This window comes from Harpia harpyja, chromosome 6 (assembly GCF_026419915.1).
Source record: "Harpia harpyja isolate bHarHar1 chromosome 6, bHarHar1 primary haplotype, whole genome shotgun sequence".
Classification (NCBI taxonomy): Eukaryota; Metazoa; Chordata; class Aves; order Accipitriformes; family Accipitridae; genus Harpia; species Harpia harpyja.
Window position 1 is genome coordinate 4,211,842 of NC_068945.1, and position 13,705 is coordinate 4,225,546.

The 13,705-nt window shown below is 40.1% G+C and overlaps 1 protein-coding gene across 2 annotated transcripts in view; it reads right to left on the reverse strand.

Moving 5' to 3' along the window:
* LRP6 (LDL receptor related protein 6) overlaps window positions 1-13,705 on the reverse strand; it is a 125,260-nt gene that overhangs the window by 71,836 nt on the left and 39,719 nt on the right. For both annotated transcript variants that reach the window (XM_052789669.1, XM_052789668.1), the window contains exon 3: window positions 516-713. In XM_052789669.1, the coding sequence (XP_052645629.1) occupies window positions 516-713 (198 nt within the window). The remainder of the gene's footprint in view (window positions 1-515; window positions 714-13,705) is intronic.

A 13,705-nucleotide genomic window follows, 5' to 3' on the forward strand; every position in this document is an offset into this window, starting at 1 on the left:
TGACTGGATCAAAAAGAATTACATCATCACTATAAAACTGTTAGAGAAAAACAGTCATTTTAGCACAGTTCTCTGTAAAGACTGTTTTCCACTCATTTCCCATCCCTAGGATTAATGAAACTGAAATACTAGTATATAATGATCCATTTTTTCAGATCATTTTCTGCATTTCTGAATACCTCAGCAACAGAACACAGAAGACCTATTGAAAAGGGACATTTTTGCTATATAGTCTTACACAATTAAGAATAGTATTCAAGGATTTCTTTATGGGACTGGTTCCGAGAAAAGACTTAGTGAGAGTTACAGGATACCCCAAAGAGGAGCACACATTCAACTTCACAGTGTCAGAAAGGGGAGGATGAGGACAGATAAAAGTTTCTGACAGCACTAGTTTGCTTAAAATTTTGCAAGTGCTAACACGACAATTCCCTGCAACGCAGCTTATGATGTTGCTTAATCAACATCTTCTAAGAAAAGCACCGGATTACATAGATCAAACAAAAACTTCTTACCTATGACTTCCATCCAGATTTGATTTGTGGATGAAATTCAGTTTAGCATCTGCCCAGTAAAGTTTCTGTTCCTCATAATCCAACGTCAGTCCATTTGGCCAATATATGTCAGTGTTAACTATAATGGAGCGGCTTGAACCATCCATCCCAGCACGTTCTATCTTTGGCACTTCTCCCCAGTCTGTCCAATACATGAACCTATAATTATTTTAAAAAGAGAAAAGACAAAAAAAGAAAGCAATCACTTATAAATCTACAACTGGAACATTGGCTACAACTTTCAGTAAAGGCAAAGGCACTCTCTATTCTGCAGAGACAGTGTCTGTGGAGCTCTGTTCTACTGGGTAAGGTACACATGTCCTGTGAAACACAACAGAACAAAGTTACTTTACAAAACACTGAAGAAAAACAACTTAAGACAAACCCACAGTACGATGTCACATTATACTTCCATACATTTCTTTCTTTCCTTAGGTCAAGTGAGAAAGTTGGGGATATCCAACAGATCTCAAAAATAATCTCAGAGTTCCACATTAAACAGTGATGATAGATATTACAGCCTATCATAAAAGTACAACAGCCTCATTAACACGGGCCAGAGCATTGTGGGGGAAATGAAAAAGAAGGTGCGTGGACTTATAGTGGACATAGCAGTTGCATGCGAGGCAGTGAAGTGGATTTGATGGAAGACCAATTCATGACCTTTTTTTCCAGAGAAATTCAGAGACAGGCAGCTAAGTCAACAGGTTCAGAAGCACAGTTCACACCCAGTGACCGGGCAAAACAGTCTGTAAAATCTATTAAGACTGGGGAAGCAAGTTTTAAAACATGTTAGCATATACTGGCACATGTTTAAACATTATTTAGCAAATAGTGGGGGGAGGGAAGTTACCTAGTTGCATTTAAAACTGAGGTGAAGCAAGGGAAACCACTTTATTATGGTTGGAGACTAGCAGGGGGTAAGAATGTTTGTCCTTTTTCTGCAGGTGGTAGAAAATGTATTTACTTTTGTGGGTTGTTAACAGAATGCATAACTAAACAGAAGTAACATATAATATAAACAGATCAGAAAGTGTGTCAATGGTGCTTGCTCTGTTTTGTTGTTGCAGCTGGGACAGACAAGAAGACTACTGTCCTAAATTGCTTCTCATAACCTCATGACATCTGCCAGCATACCTGCTTGTGTCTGTGCTCCCTAACCTGGTTCAGTCAAAACAATCCAGATTAGGAAAGATCTGAAGCCTTTAAACTAACCCAGATCATCACACAGCCACATCATGTCACTATATGGTGCCCACATGTGAAGAGGCCTGACCACCCATCCTTTAAAGAAAAACAAATGCGCAACACATTTGAGAAACATTTGCAGATGAAGTTATTCTTGGCAAAGATTTATTTTTTTTATTTTAAAAAGTCAGGAAATTCCATGTCGTATTTTCCCCCTTAATTCATGTCTACAGCATGTTTGTTTTAATGCACAGCTATATCTGCGGACAGAAATGCAGCTGATTAACACAAATATTGCCCTATTCAAACCCAAGTGAGACATTCTTCATGGAGCAACATGCCTGTCTTAAACACAGAGCACAAATATCTGAAGAGAACATGTGAGATTTCTGTAGGCATAAACAAGTGCTACGGAGAACCTGGTTCTCTATCAGGAAGAAGGAAAAAAAAAAATTTTTTTCAGATAGGTAAGCACAGTAGCAAGTCACCTGGTCAAGCTATGCAAAAAGCAAGCTACATACTTGAAAAAAGAAAAGTTAAAAAAGTCAGGCAGCATTTCACCAGCGAGCACGTGTGAGAAAGAAGAGAGAAAAAGAGAGATTTATTTTAAACTTCTCTAAAAAGACCCTTCTTTGCCCCAGCTGTCAAGCCCTGGACTTCCAAATACTTCATCAAGGTTAATAGGTTCCAAGGCTCTGGCCACCCTGCTAGACTGATTTCTCAGGCTGAAACAGCTCATTAGTTGCTGTACAGCCTCATCTTCTTCCCTGTTTCACCTCTCATGCATGCTGCAATTACTCAAGCAAAACCAGGTAAGTGTTACCTGTTTGGTAACAAAGGAAAGCCTTCCTGGACTTCACAAAACCAGCCCTATTTCATTTGTCAGAGGAGCACACAGGCACACAGAACTGGCTTTAAGATTCAGTAACATTTCCAGTCAGCTCCGGTGACCTCTGCTTGGTTTCTCCAATAGGTTTGGTAGGTTTTTTTTCCCCACTATCACCTCTTTGTTTTCCTCCACCTTTCTTGAAAGCCTATGGGTTTTAATTTTTCTATTAAAAATCTTTGGAACCAGCCATGCTCCAGCCAATGGCATCAAGGGCTGTGCTTCACTTTGGAAGCCAGGCTTTTCATTGCTGCAAAAGTAATGCAGGTTACAGCTTGATGACCATTTCTTTTAGTAACAGTTGCTTCTTAGCAACTTCTTGCAGATCATCTTTGCTTCCAGTACAGGGCTTATATGGCCATGGAGAAAACCAGATTCAAGGAACAGGTCTGGGCTAAAAATCAGTCATCAGTCTAAATGCACTCCAGCGCACAGCTCCATGAACACTTCCACTTGCACACAGGGTGCAGGTTTCTATAGCAGCCTCAACCAGCACAGGTGCCAACAACAGTCACTTTCTTACCATTGCACTTAGGTCCTTTTCTGCAACAGCTGAGCAAGTACAAGGTGTAGGCACCAGGTGTAGGAGGAGATGGACAGAACTGTGTAAAACAGCTGGAAGAAATGCCCCTGTTGTAACCATGCTATAAGTTAACTGCAACTGCTAAGAGGCAAGGGAGACGTGGCTAAGGGAGAGTGGGGGTGGACGGACAGATGGACACGACTGTAAACTCCCATTACTGCAGAGGTCTTTCTATAGATTCTTCTACAGAGATCTCAGGTCCCTCTTCCAGGTAATATCAAACTGTTCACATATGTGTGTTGGCTCCTCCTTTCTGGAAGGCTTACAGATTCTTGTTTCATTATATAATGGTTGGTAAGTAATCCATACGGAGACAATACAGAAAGGAAGATGTTACAACATACAGACTTACTGAACAATGGTAAGGCAGCCGTACAGACAAGGTAAGGGTCATTCTCCCTCCTCCCCATCCTCTTCAAACACATTTCATTATTTCCATTAAAAAAAGTAAAAATAAAAATAAAAGGCCACCACTGAAGCCCACAGGATAGAGCAAAATATTAAGTGAAAAGTAATGTATTGTGCTAAACTATGGCATTCAGATACCACCAGAAGACTACTGTTTCGTTTGCCTCTCCTCATCTAGTTATACCTTGCTATAAAATTTAAATCCAGGAATCCAGATTTTAATTCTAGCCCAGAAAAGGAGAAAATAAAAATTTAAAATTAAAATCTATATGACCCTTTGAATTTTAAGGAAAAAAACCATATGTATGTAGCGTGTTTACTGTACAGTGGTACAGGCACAGAACTGGGCTCCATGTTGGGCAATCCCAAATCCATAAGATCCAGAGGGTAATATACAGACATGCTGTAACTGACTTCAGCAAGCCTGCTTGGGTCCAGAAACAGGAACGCTTCTCAACTTTGGCCAATAGTACTGTTATTCCAGGCAGTTACAACCAGGACAGGCTGGTACTAGAGCTCTGGACCTGTCCAGCTGCTTTTTACTGCCTCCTTGCTACAGGTCAGCCCCCCCACTGGGGTCAGCAATGGGGACCGCGAGCCCAGATCTCGCTGCACATCAAGTATTTGACATATACTTATAGAAAAGAGGAAGGTTCTTCGACTGCAGCACTTAGCTGGTATTTTGTTTGACTGTGGCCCAGAATGTTGGGTTACCTTGTAAGATTATACCATCCATAAAAATTATGAACAAATAGAAGAAGAGCTTTGATGTTTTTTCCCTGCAAACTTTTTTCTATGCATCCTTAGATTCAGCATTTTTTAATTTTTGCATCTCGGGTAGGTAAGGAGATCCCAGGCAATAAAACTTCCTCTTAAAAGGCATCAGAAATCACTATGCACTGTTCAGCTGTAACTTCATAGTTTTGATTTGCCCAAAATTAAAAGGTTTTGCCACAGCAAAAAAAAAGGAGGAAACAGCATTTCTTGGTTCCATTCTGTGTGATGAACAAATATAATAAATAACAGAGCTTCTTCTCTAAAAAGCTCATAAAGTCTAGGCATGCTGACGGCAGAATATCCCACATACATAGAAAAAAGCTTGCAGAGTACAAATGCCAAGATTAAATGCTGTAATTTAGCAGTGATTTCCAACAGTATGCACAGAGGGAGAGAAATTCATCACCAGCACCCATCAGCTTTGCAACTTTCTGATCCGCACCGCTCCTCAACACTGATGCAGATCTTTCAGCCCGACTATCCTGCATGAAACTAGGCTCCTGCTAGGAGTGTCATTAAAACACCAGCCCCCATCGAGATGCATGCAACTGTTTCACTCATTGAACAGAGATACCCCACACAACACTTAAGTGATTTTAAGGCAGTTAATTGGGACACCTTACAGGGCAGGCAACCGTTTACCTTCCTGAACGTTATTCAGTGGGAAGAACAGCTGCTTAATTGGGACGGCCAATTATTTGGTGAGGCCCTGCACAGTGAATGCTCCAACTTTGCAATTATGCTCGTTTCAGCCCCTAAGAACCTCTGAGCTCTACAGGGACCCAAACAGCCGCCAAACTTCAGAGCCTGCAAAGGTTTCAGAAGTGCAGCAACCCCTGTGGAGCTCATCAGCTCTGCAGTGGTCCTTGTGAAATGCAGCCTGCTCCGGCTCTAGCACTAGTGGGACTGGCACTCATCTAACGAAGAAATACAAAGTTAAATGATAGTCACTGGAGTAGCTCGGGAAAATTATGCACAATAAATGTGTGTTTGGCTATCGAAAATAGCTCTTGACTTGAGAAGAAGAAATGTCTGCAGCCCTTCAGGAGTTTAAGAAAAGACATTTGAATCAAGTGACCCTTCAGGTATCCTTAACAGAAACTTCTTGATGCAGGTTCACAGAGGGATGGAAACCGCAATCCAGACGGACATAAGTATCGAATGACACAGAAAATGGATTTTCAAATAAGGGGACTAAAAGTACCACAGGAAGGTTTTAGTACAGAGTTTCTCAACTGATTGCAAAATTTAGGAAATATTTTCAGTCCTCCAAGAAAAGCAAAAAATGCACATAGCAAACTGAATATGGAGATAATTCTTCATAAAAGAGAGGAAGAATTATCCCTTTGGGATACAATCAAGTTAAACACGAGAGAAAAGACATTCTTAGCTAGCTGAGAACTGTACTCTTATACAATAGCTTGTTTCTGTGAATAAGTAAGTGTGGACATTATTAGTTGAATGTCATTTTCAGAGTTGCTCCACAATGATCTCTTATGTTAACACTCAATGCACTTAAGACCATTTTTTGTGCGAATTAACTTACCCTATGCAGCTTTTCAGCTGCCTCTTCAACATCACTCATGCACATACTAAGAGCAGCTATGTCGGGAATGGGTGTGGAGTAAGTAGTGAGCTGCTAACATCCTAACATGCTGAATCTTCTTGCCTTAAACTTACTGGTTTTAGGAGCCCACAGGTTCCCAACAAAGCTGCAGTTCCTCATTTCAGCTAGGCACAGCTGGCTCAGAACCACCTGTCTTAAGCACTGCTACATACACCGCACAAAAACAAAACAAATTTCTTTCACTGAAAACCAAGACTTTTTTATTTTACTCCCCTCAAAAGCATCAGTGTGTCTAGCAAAAGACTGAACAACCCAGATGTGCTCAAAATGCTTGACAAGCAAGCACCAGTGGACCAAGCCACACCTTTTTAACTCCCCGCAGCCCGTCCCCCCATCCCCTGCATCCTGCTGAAGGACGGAGGACTGGTAGAACTCCACAGCTGCTTGCACCTCAGCTATTCCATTTCACAGCCCAGATTATTAGTGCTCAGGCCATCAGAACTAGCCATGAGTCTGTCCAGTGACTTTAACACAGTGACCTGCAACAGAGACATCTCATTCTCCCACCGCTGCTGACAAAGTAGTAACCTTGTGCAGAAACAGAGGTCAGTAACAATGAACTACTGCAGCTTCCGTAGCTGATCCGTCAGGGATGCTAAAAGACTTGATTGACAAGAGGGGGAAACCAATGTGCAAAATTCCACATCTATGTATGTCTACCATACACTAGAAAAAGGTCTACTGGAACACATATTTTATAAGGCGTACAAGTATTTTTCCCAGGATACTCTATACTGGTTCCCTCAAGAGGACGAAGCTATCCTGGTGATAGTACTTTTATGCAAATGACTGCATTTATCCTAAGATATCAGGCAGTATACTAATCAGGCAAAGACCCACCTGTAACCAGTATGGAAATATGAGGATTTCCACTGTAGAGCAGGCTTTAGTCTCCCATTCAGACCTTATCTAGCAGGAGAAAGAAAATTATCACCAGACCTTCCCTTTTCTTGGAATTAATTTCTAAAATAAGGGATAAATGCAAACACTCCAGTTTTGGAAAGAAGAAAACCTGTGATGAAGTGATCAGAAGCTGATGCTTTGTTTCTAGCTCGGTATCAACAACACAGTGTAAGACTAGAATGAGATTTGGAGATAGTTTTCACAAGCCCTGAAAGTCATTCATAAGAAATCAACATGGAAGCACAAACTTACATGATATTCTCATTTCATAAACAGAAAGAAACAACTCAGTATGCAAAAGTATCTCAGCCATCATGCCATCTGTTTTCAGGTATTCTAGTTTAAAGACTATGCTGGGCAATCTGACAAAAACACAGATGAGAGATTGTTTTTCATTTTCACCCAGACGTTTCTGAGAGTCCATGGGAAGTAAGATTTGACTTAACTGTCAAACACACACTGATGCACTGCAGTGTCACATGCATATGTGGTTGTCCTTTTGGTCACAGATCCCAAGGAAAAAGAGAAAGAGGTTCATTAAAAAGCAAGAAGCAGCTATTTTTGCTGAATGCTCACAAAGGCAGAATTGCAATTGTTTGAGCAGGTGGAAAGGTCTCTTGCTCCTTGAACTTGCAAATTAACCTTTCCTATCTCCAGGCACAAAAGGTCTAACAACACGCTTTCCACAGTTACAAAACAGAAGCCATTTTCTGGTTTCTTCTACAGCAAGCAGGAAATAAAGCTTCTCAGAACTTAGCAGCTTTTAAAAACAGTATTTGAAACAACAACTTTCCCAGTTTAAGCCAAATAAATATAGAAAGAAACAACTTCCCCTCTGTTACCCATTCAACACCATCCTTAGACCCTAGCTGACTGCAAGATGGAAGCAAGATGTAGATGTGCTTTGGAAGGCCTCAGCCAGCCTTTTGCACAGGAATCACTCCAGATGTAACGCACCAGCCACTGCGAAGTTCAGCCAGCCTTTTAGCGGCAGGTAAGCCAACAAAAAATTAAAACATAAATTAATGTAACAGGAGATGGACAAATTAACAAAAGGAAAATCCTTGCCTTCCAACCTACCTTGGTTCTTCAACTATAACAAGAAAATAGCAGAGGAAAGCAAACCAGCTGGCAGTTTTGACAGACTTTCAAAAAACAAACGCACAGACACACACACAAAAGCCCCCCCCAAAACCCCAAACCAATTGTGCCACAGTCTCTCAAGAGGCCAGGAAAGAAGCTGAGCCAGGACTGCGTGTTGCCACTTGGTAGCTCTTCTGGGCTGAGGAGTCTCGCAGAGGTCTGCCCTGGCAGTGCCTCGAGCTGTAGTTGTTCAGCATTGCCCCAGAGGAGCCTGCGTACACAGAACCACCTGTTTCAAACAGCTCTTTGAGATCCTATTAAAAGGTGCAGATCTATACACCTGTGAACTGAACAAAATGCTGAAAGCAAGTATAAAAGAATACTTAGCTACATTAAAACTACAAGTGGTGGAGAGCAGTGAGAAAATGGTGGGATCACTGTTCACCATCTTTCCCAGATAAAATTTAAGTTCTTTGTACAATGAAAAATAATCTGTTTCTTTACAGGGACTTGCACTAAAAATACAAACATTTGCACTGTAAATGTTTAGTTTGTAAATCAGAATTTAGAATTCAGTAATTTCAAAGAGCCTTGGGCTGAAACTAGACAAGTCAGCTGCTACTGTGAATTTTTCACTCCCTGCTTTGACACACAAGGATCTTTTCAGTTCAGTCATACCCAAACCTGCTTCTTTTCTTTCAGTAAAAAAACTGGGAGAATTCTTCTCCTTATCTCCCTATACATGCTGAATACAGGAAGTGGAGAAAGATTTTTCCCTATACTGGTATCTTAAATCGAAACCCTAGGAACACACCCACTTCTCCATGGCATGGTCATACATCCCAATCCCGTTGCCCGGTGCACGAGGGCAATAGGGAGAAAACTGCCATTTGGCATTCTGGGCTGTTTCTTACAAGCAAAAATCTAGTCACCCCACTGTGCATGGCTGTGCAAGATTTTGAGTTATGAACTGCACACAGGGTACTACACAGATACATCAACTACACTCACATTAAACAGAATGTGCTGGTATAACTACCCTAGCAATCCTTAATGCAGATGCAGCTTACAAAAGTAACAGGTTTTATCAAAGACCTACCTACTTAACTTTATTTTCTGTTTTACTGGATTAAGTTGGCGCCCAATCATTACCCTGAAGCAGCTCACCATACCATTAAGTGGGTACCTGTGCTAAAACATGAGAAAGCAGAATGCCACAGCCAGAAACAAGAGGAGAGAAGATTAGCTGATATTAGCTAAAAAACCTACCAGGGAGATGCCCTGTCTTCCATCAACTGAAACTGGGGAACGGCATGTTCAGTATCATGAGATAGATCCTTCTGCAAATTTTCCTTGGTGAGATTTTTTTTTTTTAAATCATTCCAAGTAAGTCTTTCATCAGTAAAATATCCCCTTGTCATTCGGCCCCTCTCTCAGTACACTACCACCAACTAGATCATTTTTATGTTCTTGATTCCTGACTCCTCCAAGAAACCCTAATGAACTTTAATGCTCTACCAAACCAAGCTGGCTCTTACCCTTCATATCACATTACCATCACTCTGCTCATTCTTTTTTCATAGTTTCCATCCTGTTGTTTGGTATGTAAATCAGGCTTACTTATACGTAACCATCATTCCTTAGGCTATTTTTTTATTATTATTTTTATTAAATGAATTCATAATGTCATTTAGGAGTTCAGTACATTTTCAGTGCAGTTCCTGTCCTTGTGATTTGTTTATCAGTGTGTTGATATGGAAACCAACCTGATGCCCTCAGTAAGGAACATGCAGGCAAGGAATTCATTCATTTCAGCTTTCCTGAAATGGCTTTATTTGCCTTGACTGTTTTGGTTTTTTTCTTCTATACTTTGATCATCCACTGGACACACTAAATCGCTTACTCTCCTGTAAGAAAGCAGCATGCACCATTTAGTCTTTTCATACTACAAAATTACCAAAAATAAGGCCTTATTTTTAGCCCATCAAAAGCTACATGATGTTCACTACAAAATAAATAAAAAAAAAAAGGGGGGGGTAAGAGGAGAGCTTGCTCTATGAAGGGTAAAAAGAGTCGAAATAAAGGGACACAGTGTAATTAATGCATAACGAGACAGGCTACCTTACACCAGAGATTTGGTTAGCGCCCTAATTCTGGAGATAGAAACCTACGTGGGCTTGGCTTTTATTGAGAAGGAAGAATATTTTCACAGAGCATTTAGAAAGGCCCACTAAATGCAATCTGAATACCAGCCAAAGGCTTCACACTTGGATGAAAAAAACATCCCTTCATTTTTATATTGAAAACATTATTGTCAAATAACTGAGATGTCTGAGAATTCACTCAATCTTTTTCTAGGTTAGAATTCACAATAAAGGAAGTAAGACCACTTTTACTTTTCCATTCCTAGTTTAAACAGCTCAATATCAAGTACTCAGATTCAATTTTTATGGAAAAAGCGGCTATGCATTCTACAGCAACTACATTTCTAGTATCTATGCCCCTGGAATTCTGAAGTTAAAAATCAATTAAAACAGCTTTAAATCCAAGTCATTAGCATTTCTCCCTACAAGCTTCTTCTGCAGTTCATTCACCTGCTCTTCTGGTAAGAGCCAACATTAACCATGCACATTGCATACAAATCACTTCCGGCACAGAGATGCATCGAAAGGGGGGAAAAAAAAAATCCCAAATCTCCCCCAAGCACAGGCCTCGCTCACAAAGACACTTTCTAACAAGGCACAAAGAAAATGCCCACCAAGCTATTACACTAAGGGGAGAAAACCCAAGTATGCTTCCAATCACTCAAAAGTGTCAATTTAAAACTTTCAGCTCAACCCTGAATTGCTCAGAAGAAAAAAAAAAAAAGTGCTGATCATTTGCGATCAGCTCACAGAATTTAAAATAATTATACTAAATGCCATTTTAAAATTTAAAAAAAAAAATACAGGCTGTTTACAAACAAGCAGGGAAGTGCTCTTCCCTGTTTTCATTACAGCATCTGGAAAAAGAAAAAAACTATCACATTTTGAACAATTTAATTAGATAAAACCACAAGTTTTGAAACTCAGCTGGTGCCTGGGAGAGGGAGTGGGAAATGGGTACTACAGAAACAATACAAGGATATACCAATAAATGTTTTGGGAAAGGGAAAGCTACATTTATTTATCAACAATGAGGGGAACTATTGCATACAGAAGGAGCCTCTAGAAACTGCACATTCTTATTTAAAAAAACAGAGATCTTCAAAACCAGCAAAAAAATGGTTTTCTTGGTGAGAAAATCTGATGTTCACAAAAGCAAAAAATAAGATTCCAGCAATATTTTGCTTACTTTAATAATGTAGCTTTCCTGCCCAATAAATACTATACCCATAAAATTGATCCGCCTGTTTGCAGCTGCTTTTGCCAGAGGCCCAACACCCCAGGGCTGCCACTTTTCCACCCCTCTCCTGCATCAATGCAGAAGGCAGAGAGCCGAGTCACTGATGCAGAAGGAACCAACAACTCCTCTGCTTACACCTACTGGCTGGCTACCTTCCTCTGCGCTAATAAGCATACTTCAGGTCCTCTCTGAAGGATACATCTCTTTTTCTTTCCTTATATCTCACACACACAGAGTCTCCAAGCATCTCAAGCAAGCTAGCTATTGCCAGCCAAGCAGAAAAGATTAGCACCGCTCAGTCCAGAAGACATCATCTGGCTCAGGTTTTGTGGACGGTCTTCTTGTGCTGCACCAATCCAAGGGGATGAAGACAGTGTGAGCAGGGTCTGCTTGCTCTTCTTCCACTCAGAAACCCTCCAAAGAGGTGAAAAAGAGGTGTTAGTGACAAGACAACAGCAGAAAAATGTAGAGATGTGCAGAAATCCCAACATGCTGGCACCGATGGAGCCCACCTAGGCCAGTCCTATTAGCTTCTGTTTTCAAAATCAGACGTTTTACTTAGGGTTTACCTCTGATTCAACAAAAAACAGCCAAACCCAACATTACGTGGCACAATTCAGAAGAATGCAACACTAGAGGGTATTAAGCAGGGAGAAACCATGCAAACATAACAAAATCTGTCTGATTCAAAGCTTTTCCTGCAGAAGATAATAATTTGAGTGGTTTTACAGTAAAACTCACACGACTATTTTGGAGTGCTTTAACAAAACAATGAAATCATTCTTCACATTTAACTTGCAAAAACAGCTGTCACGGTAAACAAAACACTAACCGCATATAAAGTAAATTATATGCTAATACATGTAAAACAAGCACAAGAAAAAACCTCAAAAACAAATAGACATCTTTTCTATATCTAAATATATTGTGAATTTACAGTCTGGTACTTTAAAGACTCACTGTTAAGTATGAGAGATCCTTCTAGTATACAACTGTGTTATATTAGAAAGCTGGCAGTCTCTTTTATCCAGCTATAAAATGTTCCCCAATTTTCCATGTAGGAATAGAAAATGGCAACTTTAAACACATGATTTAATCTGATATAATATTTGTTGCTGTGTTTTACACTCACTACAGTTCATCTGTTAAAAATCTGCAGAAAAAAGACACAGAGAAAATAAAGAGTTGGGAACATTAAACTTAAGAACAGCAAAAGCCAACATGCACAGGTGGGGGAAATTTCTTACTGCTCTGAACCAGTGGGAGAAATCTGCTTACTGAAATCGAGGAGCACAGAAAGAGCTCAGGCACTAACCCCATTTGAACAGCTTGCAAGAGGGGAGGAAAGTTTTAGAAGTGCCTCTTTTACTGCACTCCTTACCTATCCTATGTTTTAAGGCTTTTAAAGAAAGAAAGAAAGAAAAAAAGAAAGAAGAAAAAAAGAAAGCCCACACCAAGTTACAGCTTGCTTAAAAAAAAAATAGCGCTTGGTACTTTTGTGTTTTTAGTAATTTTGTGGGTACTCAGCACAATGATGGTTAATTCATTTTATAAGCATAAGATACATGCACCATAATTTACCCTTCAGAACGGCCTGTTGGAGACAACACCAGTATTGGTCATTATCAAAGGGGAAGGGGAGCGGTTACTCTCCCACATTCAGCAGAATTTAAGCCAGCAGAACACATGAAAAAGCATTTCTGCTTGTAAATAGATACTTATAATTGTTGCAAACTGATTTTTAGTTTTGATTTTGCTCTAGGGCCAAACTCACTGTTTCATTTAACAGGAGTCTAACATATCCAGCTAACTCGAGGATAATATTTGGAAGAATAATTTAAAACGTGAGAACATCCAGAGGGAAAACTGAGAAGTTCAAGCCTAGAATGCTTAAAACCTGCAATGCACAACGCCACAAAAGAGCAAGTGATGCACATGTTGATATACAGCCAGGAACTCCACTTTTATCACATTCCGAAGCTGCTGGTGATCAGTTTCTGTCTTTTAACCTTGGTGTTGTCATGTTCCCTTAGCTTTATGTTTCCTTCATAATATTTTGTTACCAGTCTTGTTTTAATAGGGAGAAATGCACAGTCCTCTGGGCCATTCCGCAGGTGCCTTTTGAGATCACCCCACAAGGCAGTTGAATTTGTAAGTGAGAACCTAACAGACTGGACACTGAGCAAGGTAAGTGGAAAGCATGCTCTCTTCTGAATTATAAATACGCCACTGAAAACCTGACACACACATTTTAAACATTACAAACCAAAATTGGACAGCAGACTGTATCTGAGTTTTTATGAGAATTACTC